This window comes from Tiliqua scincoides, chromosome 2 (genome assembly GCF_035046505.1).
Source record: "Tiliqua scincoides isolate rTilSci1 chromosome 2, rTilSci1.hap2, whole genome shotgun sequence".
Taxonomy (NCBI): domain Eukaryota; kingdom Metazoa; phylum Chordata; class Lepidosauria; order Squamata; family Scincidae; genus Tiliqua; species Tiliqua scincoides.
The window spans coordinates 13,911,786-13,924,251 of record NC_089822.1 but is presented as its reverse complement, the minus strand read 5'-3'; the positions used below and the strand labels follow the sequence as shown (position 1 = coordinate 13,924,251).

The window sequence follows — 12,466 nt, the reverse complement described above, 5'->3', positions numbered from 1 at the left end:
CCATTACGGGTTACAAGCCGTGATGTGTATGTGCAACCTCCTGTTTTTAGAAATGGACTATGCCAGATGCAAGGGAGGGCACCAGGATGAGGTCTCTTGTTATCTGGTGTGCTCCCTGGGGCATTTGGTGGGGCCACTGTGAGATACAGGAAGCTGGACTAGATGGGCCTATGGCCTGATCCAGTAGGGCTATTCTTATGTTCTTAATGAGTGAAATGCTTGTTAGTATAACTCTGTGTGTGTGTGCATGCCCATGTATGCAACACATCTGTTGTTTGATTTATTTATTGTTTACATTTTTATACCACCCTTCCTCCAAGGAGCTCAGAGTGGCATAAATGGCTTCTTCCCTTCTTTTTGTCCTCACATTACACTGAGAGATAGTGACCGGCCAAAGGTCACCAAGGAAGCTTTGTGGCTGAGCAGGGATTTGAACCTGGATCTTCTAGCTCTAACACCTGACCCACTACACCATGCTTACACTCTTTTTCTTGGTTCCACTAGTTGGGTGGAATCTTATAAAAAGGCTTTCATATGGATGGACGGATAAACAAAATTGACCTACAGTCAATGTAAAGAAATCCATTTGCACATTTATAAGTCTGCCTTTGTGTTCCTCTCGTGTTCCTCTTCCACAGTCTCTCTAGAACTAGCCCCAGAGCACCCTGGTCTGCTGAAACAGATAATGGCATTAGCAAGCAAACGGAATAATGCTAAAGAGAGCTTTCTCGTTAATGAGCGTTGCAGGCAGATCAAATCTTTTATTTCAGAGTGAGAATTATGGTTTTAACTGCTGCTTTTCCCTTTTTTTTAGGTCAAGCAGGTGTTAAGTGTGGAGAAGCAATTACATTGTGGCTAATGGAACACTGGGTGCCTGAGTAGCCTCTGGGTGGACAGCTGTGGAACAAACCAAGCAAGAGGTCCCTGTTTTTCCTTCCTCTTCTGGCAGAATCCTCCAATGCCATTGTTCTTACTTTTTTTTCTTTCACGCAAGTCATCCTGTTCCTTTAGGCCAAACCTGGAAAAGAAAGCCCTTGTTGCAGTTTGATTTTTGGACTCCCTGTAAATGGGTCTTTGTTCCTTTTGGTATGACAGACCTTAAAATGGAAAGGCATCTCAATCAAGTTTTGATCACCCGGTCCAGGAGATGGTTCTTCACATAATGGCGTCCTGGAGTGACCACGATGCCCATCACCCCAGAGAATGCGGTGCTGTTTCTACCCATCCTTTACCAGTGGCTGCAAAACCATCTGAGGGAGGAAGTGGAGGAACCAGAGCAGAGGCTTTGCCGTTCTGCCATTAAGAAGCTGAGAGAGTACATCCAGTTGAACTTCCCTGTGGAGGAAGGCAAGCTGCAACATGGGACAAGCGCTGTGGACATGGAGATCTGCACTGTGTACCTAACCAAAGACCCAGGAAAGACTGAGTCTCTCGGCCTAAGTTTTGGGAACATCCCTGCTCTGGGGGACTATGGAGAAAAGCGGAGAGTGGGGAGAAAAAGGAAGGGGCATAAAGGGCCTGTGTTTGATGTTGGAAGCATCTGGGTCACTGACTTGAAGAAAAACAGTCCAGCAGGGAAGTGTGGCAAGGTTCGTCTGAGAGATGAGATCCTTTCACTGAATGGGCAGTTGATGGTTGGGGTGGATATCAATGGTGCAAGGTAAGAGGTTTGGAGAGGCTTGAATTGTAGTCAATATACCACAGATTGTACTTACCTGTCTGTCCTATATATCGCAGAAGAACCATCCTCTGTTCAATGCTGTGCCTTATCCAGATTCATTATATGGCAATGGCTTATACACAGTGCTTCTAGTTCAGAGATAACTCAAGACATTAATTGTGTTTATGGCAGTAAAAACATAATAACAGATTCAATTTTTGTCAGTTGCTTGCCTGTTAATTGTGTCCTAAATTCCATTCACCAAGGCACAGTCTATCGGGCTCTGCTTTGTTTATCCTTTTCCCAGTCATCCATGCCTATGTCTGGTCTTAAGGAGATAGCTGTATTTAATGGTTGGAATGTTTTGATTTATTGGAGTTTTAATGAAAAACATTTGCAACCCCATAAAGTAACATGGGACCTGACTATGAATCTATGCTTTGATGTATATGTTCAGAAAAGAAGCGTGAGATGCAGTCCTCCTGGGACTGTACTATTTCAGAAGCAGGCATGGGATAACACGATTGAAAGTTCCCCTGCATCCTTCTCTGCCATCTCATGGAAAAGTGATCCCTACACAAGAAGATCTGATTTCAGTATATAATTCAGATGTGCTGTTCTCCAACCTGCATTCTGAAATGGAATGGTCTCAGGAAATCTCAGGGTATCACGTACTGTTTCTGAACAAGTACTCCAGCTCTATGCAGGAGTGATTCTGTTAACTAACAGTGACTTGTTCAAACCCCAGTTTCTCTTATTTGGATGAAATGGGAAACTGCAGTTTGTTCAAAAAGAAGTTTTACAATGCCTCATCTTGTGCGCAAAGGAGGGAGGGAGGAAGGCAAGGGGGAAACATGCAAGCCTGAGTCTCATGCTGCTTGTGCACATAACACAAACTATGGTTTGCATTATACGTCAAGTCAGGCCAAACTGTATAGCTTATGTAGGCTGTGTAATTTGGTTTTGACGGTACATAATTTTTCAAGTGCAAAGTGTACACAGTGTTGGATTTAAATGACCAACTGTAATGTTTGACTTGCTTATTTTTGTAATGATCATGCTGCTATAACAAGGGATCAAAAATATTAGATTCAGTTGAGATGTAGCTGGAATTATTTCCAAGCTTGGCTATCACCAGCTTCAGCCGGCTTCAGTATTAAACTTACGTAGTTAGCTAAATGTTCAGTGCTGGTGTTGAGTAGAAAATATGTATCAGTAGTAGATGGAGTAGATGTATATGGAGTAGATGTACCAGTACCCCTTCAGGTCATCATTAGGATTTTGAACCTGACAAATATCAGAGTCAGGAGTACTGGATCCCATGGTTTTCCATGGGTCATAAGAACATAAGAACATAAGAACAGCCCCACTGGATCAGGCCATAGGCCCATCTAGTCCAGCTTCCTGTATCTCACAGCGGCCCACCAAATGCCCCAGGGAGCACACCAGATAACAAGAGACCTCATCCTGGTGCCCTCCCCTACATCTGGCATTCTGACTTAACCCATTCCTAAAATCAGGAGGTTGCGCATACACATCATGGCTTGTACCCCATAATGGATTTTTCCTCCAGAAACTCGTCCAATCCCCTTTTAAAGGCGTCTAGGCTAGACGCCAGCACCACATCCTGTGGCAAGGAGTTCCACAGACCGACCACGTGCTGAGTAAAGAAATATTTTCTTTTGTCTGTCCTAACCCGCCCAACACTCAATTTTAGTGGATGTCCCCTGGTTCTGGTATTATGTGAGAGTGTAAAGAGCATCTCCCTATCCACTCTGTCAATCCCCTGCATAATTTTGTATGTCTCAATCATGTCCCCCCTCAAGCGTCTCTTTTCTAGGCTGAAGAGGCCCAAACGCCGTAGCCTTTCCTCATAAGGAAGGTGCCCCAGCCCCGTAATCATCTTAGTCGCTCTCTTTTGCACCTTTTCCATTTCCACTATGTCTTTTTTGAGATGCGGCGACCAGAACTGGACACAATACTCCAGGTGTGGCCTTACCATCGATTTGTACAACGGCATTATAATATTAGCTGTTTTGTTCTCAATACCTTTTCTAATGATCCCAAGCATAGAATTGGCCTTTTTCACTGGCGCCGCACATTGGGTCGACACTTTCATCGACTTGTCCACCACCACCCCAAGATCTCTCTCCTGATCTGTCACAGACAGCTCAGAACCCATCAGCCTATATCTAAAGTTTTGATTTTTTGCCCCAATGTGCATGACTTTACACTTACTGACATTGAAGCGCATCTGCCATTTTGCTGCCCATTTTGCCAGTCTGGAGAGATCCTTCTGGAGCTCCTCACAATCACTTCTGGTCTTTACCACTCGGAAAAGTTTGGTGTCGTCTGCAAACTTAGCCACTTCACTGCTCAACCCTGTCTCCAGGTCATTTATGAAGAGGTTGAAAAGCACCGGTCCCAGGACAGATCCTTGGGGCACACCGCTTTTCACCTCTCTCCATTGTGCAAATTGCCCATTGACACCCACTCTCTGCTTCCTGGCCTCCAACCAGTTCTCAATCCACGAGAGGACCTGTCCTCTAATTCCCTGACTGTGGAGTTTTTTCAGTAGCCTTTGGTGAGGGACCGTGTCAAACGCCTTCTGAAAGTCCAGATATATAATGTCCACAGGTTCTCCCGCATCCACATGCCTGTTGACCTTTTCAAAGAATTCTATAAGGTTTGTGAGGCAAGACTTACCCTTACAGATGCCATGCTGACTCTCCCTCAGCAAGGCCTGTTCGTCTATGTGTTTTGAGATCCTATCTTTGATGAGGCATTCCACCATCTTACCCGGTATGGATGTTAGATCATTGTGCCAGCTGCTGTTAAGCTCTTTCCCCTGGGGGCTGGGGATAAGAATAGGCCCTCAGTTTGGCTGTACTTGTCGTAAGAGGCGACTAAACAGCCACCGGGTAGATGGGACTCGTCAGCCTGGGAAGGCAGCTCATCTGAGAGAAGGAAAACTCTGATCCCAAACCTCCACTGCCTTGTGGCTACATCCAGTTATGGAAAAGGCTTCAGGAGTCAACCTCGAGGCAAAATCCGGAGCCGGAGTCCCTGAGGCAATTCATGGCTGAACACAGTCATGTTCTGGCAACTCCTGCGACGCTGCTGGAACCAACCGTATTGGCCTCTGCCTTTCCATTGGACCATTTCAGCGACGTGGAGAGGGGGGATTTGCTGCATGGGTAACAGCCTATCCTCCATACCTACTTTACCCAGGCTTCGCGTACTGGAGAGGACACTCTGTTCCAGAACCACCATTCAGAGCGTGGCACCATAGTCTTCCGAGACTGAAGGATGCCAACTACTACTGTTAAGCTCTGTCAAAATCAGACTGGGATTGGAAAACATTTGTTAGTGGGCTTCTGAACGATGGTTCCTTAACCAAACATCCCAACACAGAAACTGTTTGGGAAGTAAGGAAAGAGTGTGGATCTCTGTGCATGTGTCTGGCATTTCTTTCTTTGCAAGAGCAAAAGATTTATACAGACAATAAAATTCTCCAAACCAGCAGGATAATTTGCTTTCTTTTTGCTTGTTTGGACAGTCTGAACTCCTCTTTCTTATCTTTTGGTTTATGGGAGGGAAGAGCGAATCCTTACCCTTTCATAAAGAACCCTCTAACATTGGGGTTTCCTTTGGTTGCTTCCAAACAAAATAACTTTTTCTAAGCTAAGAAATGGGCTGCCTGCTTGTGGCAGAAACCAGGAAAAACACCAAAAATAAAACAGCAGTTGAACAACAAGAGGGCTGTTTAACATCCGAATGGAAATCTCTATGAGCTGCTGTGACAATGGACTGGTACAAGTGGATGTGGTGGATGGCACTGTGAATGAAACTGACATATTTCAAAAAGATCCAAGGAACAAGGTGAACAGCATACATTTGTTAGGAAATGACCCTTATTTGTTCTCTATGGAAATGATATATTTTAGGATAAGACAGACCCTTATGTTGGTGTCATGAGTGCGTTGGCCCGGTTCTTGCGCTCATCCAGAGCTGCGTGGTGAGGATCGATGCTAAGCCACTGATCTGAAATAAGAGAAAATACTGTTATTTGCTTCTGGGGTCATATTCTGAGACCCAAATCTTAACCAACTTTCCTACACTGACACAGCTATGCCAGTTGGGCAAGTGCTGCATCCTGCAGTTGGGTGGCAGTCACAGAGGCCTCCTCAAGATAAGGGAATGTTTGTTCTCTTACCTTGGAGCTGCATTGCCCTTACCCTGGTGCTGGAAAGTTGGTTAGGACTGTGCCCTGAGTAGTATGGGAGGTTTGATGCAAACGCTATGGTGTGGCAATAATCTTGAGAGCAAATATTCTCACAGGTTTTGCAGAGAAATGGCACAATGCACCTTTATGTCTTGCTATGATATGGATGGAAAGATACGGATTCCTTCTCATTGGCTTCTTGCTCATCCTTACTTGGTGAATACACCTAAACCGACTCTCCAGCCATGGCTCTACCGTATTTCTTTGCTAAGGTGGTGATGGTTTATCATTTTTGTGAATGATTGACATGGGAGATTCCCCCTTTCTTTGTCTGCTGAAGAATGTACTGGACAAGAAAGTATACATATGGCTTTCAATGAAATCTTAAGTGGATCTTTGAGAAGGTAGGCCTTCTGATCTGCCCCTCTGGCATGCAGGTGCACCCACATATCCTCTACAGAAGCTGCTCTGCATGATGGTGGGGAGTTGCTGTGGAGAACTATGAACACTTATAAATGAAGGATCTTGATAGTTGAGTGTGGAAGATGAACTCAGACATTTTGACTTGGCTTTATATATAGTGTTGGGTGGCAGGGCTCTCTTGAAGTCCCAGATGAATTCACTGAAAAATAAAAGTATAAGAACCATTGATGGGTGTGTGGAAAAAATCTGATCCAAAGAGGAAGCAGATATGAAGAGATAGAAACAGGCTATGTCAAAGCACTTACGGATAAAGTTCTTTTTTTCTGTTAAAGAGCTTTGCATTCTACTTATTTGATCTGACACTCCCCTCCGGGCTTAGAGCATTGCCACATGCTTCTGAAACTTCATGTTTTCTTCTTTTTAATCAGGTGTGTAGTAAGGGAAGGTATGAAGCACTGACACATTCAGTGTACCACTGCTCTCCAATGTCCTTGGCCTTCTGTCACACAGCATTTTTAATTTCAAGCATCCCTTTAGGATAGGACAGAGTCTTTCAAATCACCAAAAGCTGAGGCACTCTGAATTAAATGTGATGGCGTCCTACAACTGAAAAAGGATTACTCAAGAGTAAAAATTACCAGCCCTCAGAGGGCTTCCTCCCTTGGGTTTCTGCATGAGTCAATGATCTGGCTGTCTTCTGATTGTAAATCATACAGAGAGACAATGGATACCCTCCTCTCCGGTTGTGAACAAATGAGCCCCCAATTATTCCAACATGCTCGCTCAGTGTGCAACAACATACAGTCTGGGAATGAGCTGGAACTGTGCCTTTTGAACAGGGAGCATTCTTATCTAGCAGTTGGACTGCAGGCAAATTATTCCAAAGTTAGTCTGCATTGTAATACAATTGTAAAAACTCAAATCAAGGACCAGGGTCTCATCCAAGAGTGGTGTGCCCAGCAACTTGCAATTATTACTTAAAACATTTACATCCCACTTCTTGCATGGAAAGCAGTGCAGAACAATAATTCTGTCTTTTACTGTATTTGGATCTTAGGTAGAAGCCAATCTTTGCCTTCTCACACATGCATCCAGACGTCCCTGTTCTCTTCCCAACAATTTGTCTTCCCCACTGCCATTCATTTTGTTTGCACATGACTGGCTTGTGGCTCTGCCTCTCTCATGAGTTGGTGAGTTCCCACTTCTCTCCTGGGCAGTTGCAGGCCAGTGTGGGCTCCAACTGTCTCTGAGCCAGAGGCTCATTGGAGACTGGGGGCTCCCTGCAGGTCAGATTGGGGGTCCATGAGGGCCGCAAATGGCCCCTGGGCCAGGGTTTGCCCATCCATAAAGTCTTGCAGGAAGGCCAGTTTTGCAGCACCCTTCCAGACTGAAGAATGGGGACTGCTTCTGAGAAGTATATGTTATGTGACAAGCATATGCATGTCCTGAACCTAGAGCTAAAAAGTGATTAATAAACCTCTGAGAATACAATGCATTCAGTTCAGCACCCAGTATCAACAGTCATCTTGCAGTTTAGATGTTTGTCTAGTTGCCTCTGGAGGGCACTGTCCTATCATAACTTTAAGTGATTGTTTAGTGTCTTGTTTGCACTGTACTGCTACAACTTAGGTTCCTCAAGTCTGCAGAGAGAAGAGCAAATCTCTCTCTCTCTCTCTCTCTCTCTCTCTGGGGCACATCCACCTCTTTCTGCTGGATTCATAGAATCTGCCAGATCAACTTATACTTTCCTTTTGGCTAATGAAACTATTTCTTTTACTCATGAGAAAACAAGAGATGCCTCATAAAAGCACATAATATGTAAAATCTAGGCACTATAGTTCTAACTTACCCCTTACAGTCATGTAAACTTATCAAGAATGAAATTTTTTAGCTTCAAGCTTGTAAGCCAGGTTTTTTTTACTTCTTGGGCCTGCACACCAATGGAGTGTGTGACAGGGGCACTTGAAGTGCTCCCAGAATGAAGAAAGTTTTTTGCCTTGATACAAGTTTGTTTTTTCTGTAATTGACTTTTAATGTTGTTTTTTAAAGTTCTAATTTTTTTTTTTGCCATATACAGCAATTTATAATTGAAATAAATGTTTTTTTGGGGGGGCGGGGATCACTTTTGGCCCCAAGTGTTGAGTTCCATGTAATGCCAACCATGGTCTGGTGTTATATGAGGAGCAGCCCAATCCTAACTAGTGCTTATGCAGCCAGGCTGTATGGCTAGCTGGGAGCTGGCTGGAGATCTCCATGGGGCAAGGGGATATTTTTCCCTTTACCCTGAGTAATGCCCCAGGCAGGACTATGGGGCTTCTTTAGAAGTCTGAGTGGCCGCATGTAGAGCTGCCTGCCTGGGAAGGGGGGTTAAATATGATGGAGGAGGCCTTCGCTGATCCCGCCCTCTCCCAGACTGGATCCCTTGCCACCCTCCCTCTGGTGAAAAATGCCCCCACCCCACACTGTCTCATCACCTTACCTGAAAAATGCTCATCACCTTACCTGTCTGCACTGGCAGTTGGGGGCTTTGAATACAACATCATTGGGGCAGTGCAGGTCTCCTGCCAGGGCAACCTACAGTCTGGTTGCCACAGACATGCTTTATTGTGAAGATTGATCATACTATATATCTCCCAGTGTTATATGTAGCTTGAGCCTCAGGATTTGTTCACATATGACATTAGAGCATGGTCTGGTGATTTTCAGTCCTAGTTTGGGGGGCTCATGGAAATGGTGGTGTGCCAGTTCAGATGTGGTGGTGCTGTTAATATTATTTATATACCGCTTTTCAACAAAAAAAGTTCATACCATTTACAGAAAAAAAAATGAAATAAATAAATAAATGGCTTCCTGTTCTAAAATGGTTTGCAGTCTGAGAAAAAGAATGCAGAAGAGCAACAGCAAACAGCTACTAGAAAAGACACTGTGCTGGGTGAGGAGGAACAGTTAAATTCTGAATATGTATAAGAGGAATCATAGCAAACAATGTTTCCTGAAAAACTGGAGGTCTTCCCTATGTGTGAGTTGGCTTATGTTAGCAGCTAGCCATGGAATTTCAGGTCAAATTTTAGAGAGGTAGACTCCAAAACCCTGCTCTACTCAGTCTGTGTGCCATAATTCGTTGTAAAATATTTATGCAAAAATAAATGTCAAGGTGTATGTTTCTGTTGCCAAGATTTCTAACTGAAGGCCCTATTTGTTTCTTTTTAAGAAAAATACACAGGATAAGCAGTAAATTCAGTTTACAAGACTAATTCCCAGAAACGGCATATTTTGAAAGTGTGAAGCTAGGGGTCAGGTGACCAATATGCTTTTGAAGTTTGTGGGATGATTCATCTTGGCAAGGAAGTAAATGGGTCTCTGGTTAATTTTTCAGTCAACTTCTATATAACTCCTTTCTATAAGTCCTTGGCAGGGCCAAGGGGCAGGGGTTGTAATTTCAGTTCCTGACCAGACAGCCTTATCTCAGGGATCAGACATCTGATTAACAAGGGCTAGAATGAAGTTTTAAAAAGCCAGCAACGTGGCAGCTTGAGAGCAGGCAGTCACTCTGTTGTTTAGGCCTTTCCAGACTCTCTTCCTCTCCTAGGAAGATCACAGCAGCCAGGTGATGTCGGCTCAGCCAAGACTCCCACTACAGGGGAATTACAAGAAGCTTGTGGGTATTCTACAGACTAGCAGGTTTATTATGCAATGAACCTTCAATAGCCTCTCTTTAAATCAAAGGCCGGGCAGCCCAATCCTATGCTGCCCAGAGTGTGGGGCTTCCACGGCACCCTGAGCGCTAACCGGGCAGAGCCGGTGGCACTTTTGTCCGCTTCCCCCAGGGAAGGCGAGTAGCCCCGCATTGGGGCTACTTGATTCTACGACAACCCTTGGGTCACCATAGAATCAAGACCCTCCGTGTTGGGTGGTAGACCTGACCCAGAAGCTCAGGATCTGATGGAGCAGAGCTCCACTGGTTCTGCCTCCCTCCTGCACCGCTCCCTCCCCTGGCACACCTCCTCCTTGCCCTCCCTCCGCCTCCCCCCACCATGGAACGCCTCCTCCCCACCTCCCCCCACACCTCCACTCACCTCTCTGCTGTCCAGTGGTCCATGCGGCCGTGGAGCACCAGTGATCCACTGGCATTAGCCTAGCGCTGGCTGGCACTGAGCTGGCATTGGTACTGAACCAGTGCTGAGGGCTATGAACGTACTTTATAGCATGTTTGCAAAAGTTGCTGCCGGCAGAGTGAGCTCAGGATTGGACTCTAAGGCTATAATCCTAAACACCATTTATTCCCAAGCAGTGGTGTGGCTATAGGGGCGGTGGCGCAGTAAGTACTGCACACACCGCAGTGTGCCGTGTAAGTGGCTGCTCCCACGTGTAAGTGGCTGCCCGGAGCCATTCCGGGCAGAGACAGCAATACACAGGAGCAGGGCCTAAGAGAGAGGGGTAAAGGGGGTAATTTGTACCCAGGCCCAGGGTCAGGAAGGGGGCCCAGGAGCCAAAGGAGGGGGCTCAGAAATTTCCTGGGTTCTTACATTTTCTTATCTACTCAGACTTGTTGCTTGCGTGGGATGCTGGGGACACTACCGCAAGTGTGTAGCTGCAGCTACTGGCAAGCCATATATGCCGGGTCAGGGAATGCATACATGATGCTCCTTAACACAGTGTCAAACCTGGGAGGCAACTGGCCTGCTACAGTAGCTCTTTGGCTTGTGGGATCCACTTAGCATGAAGGAGCATATAGGAGTTCAGGGACACAGTTGTGGGACTACAGAAGGATGTTTTGGGGCACGAAGGACACTTTCCATTCTAGTTTCAGCCTAAATATGATGATGCTAATTCTCGGCATGATTTTCTATATTTAAAAGATTTTAGAGAGACTTAGGAGTGTGCCTCGTTTTCCATATTACTGTATCTAGCAGCCAATGCCACCTGGGTGGGTAGACCTGGGATCCAAAGACTTTTCCAGCTGTCTCCACCCTCCCCTCCACCCTGTTTTGCCCCTCTTTGCCCCCATTCTGCTCTCTGGTCTCCACCCTTCCCCACTCTGTTTGACCCCTCCCCCTTTGCAAAGGGGCCCAAAAGAAACTTTGTGCCCCCTGATAAAATTCCTCTCAGTGGCCCTGTACAGGAGTGCCTGGAATGGCTCTGATGGCGAGTGGGGGTGGGGGCTGCTTACCTGGCACATTGTGCCACCTGCAGTGCTTACCACACTGCCCCCTATAGCTATGCTATTGCGTATTATGTATGTTTTAAAAGTGCACCAGATAACAACTGTGCCCTAGAACTTATTCCAGAATCCTTTGCAGTACACATGGTTTCCATGGATGATGTTTAGGGGTTCCTTTCAACACATAAGTCAATGTGGAAGAGGTTTCTTGAAGATAGAATCTGAAAACCATTGATATCGCTAATAAAAGGGAACTAGAGGCAAATTGAAATTTTATATTAATTAAAAATTTGGTGAATATTGCAGATCTACAGCTTGGGTGTGAAGATTTCCTGTCGCAAATATAATTTCTGGACTTGTTGGCATAGAGGAGTACTTAGTGAAACACTACCAGAATAATTAGCATGATTGAGTCATGATTGAAGGGGGAGAGAGAGAAGTAAGTGGTGACACAAATATTACCAAAACATCACCCATTATATGAATATTGCTTTCCTGTCCCCCAGCCCAGAGTTCTTTGCTCATGTGGGTGTTTATGCAGGTCACTGGCATGCAGCTCAAGCAGGTGAAAACCCTTCTGTTAATTAGCTTTCCAGATCCTGTGGAGTGACAGGAGTGACACATTTTCTTTCAATACATTAATTAGGCCTGGCCATTTCTGTGTATGTTAGTGACTGGAAGTTAGTCTCCGTGCTGTAAATCAGTGGTTCTCACACATTTAGCACTGGGACCCACTTTTAAAAATGAGAATCTGTCAAGACCCACCAAAAGTTATGTCATGACCAGAAGTGACATCATCAAGTAGGAAAATTGTTCACCATCCTAGGCTGCAATCCTACCCACACTTAGCCAGGAGTAAGTCCAATTTACTCTCATTGTTAAAAGAATATACTTAGTAGCTTGTTAAAATTACAGGTCTGTAACATTTCCCCAAATGCAGACACATACCATGGGAGCATCAAGTCTAATATATTAAAAATAAAATATTGAAAAGAAT

General features: G+C 45.1%; 1 protein-coding gene across 1 annotated transcript in view; it reads left to right on the top strand.

Moving 5' to 3' along the window:
* Window positions 1–1,019: 1,019 nt before the first annotated feature.
* Window positions 1,020–12,466, top strand: part of PDZD2 (PDZ domain containing 2) — a 188,905-nt gene continuing 177,458 nt past the window's right edge. The window contains exon 1 of the mRNA XM_066616956.1: window positions 1,020–1,660. Coding sequence (XP_066473053.1) covers window positions 1,185–1,660 — 476 coding nt within the window. The 5' untranslated portion in view covers window positions 1,020–1,184. The remainder of the gene's footprint in view (window positions 1,661–12,466) is intronic.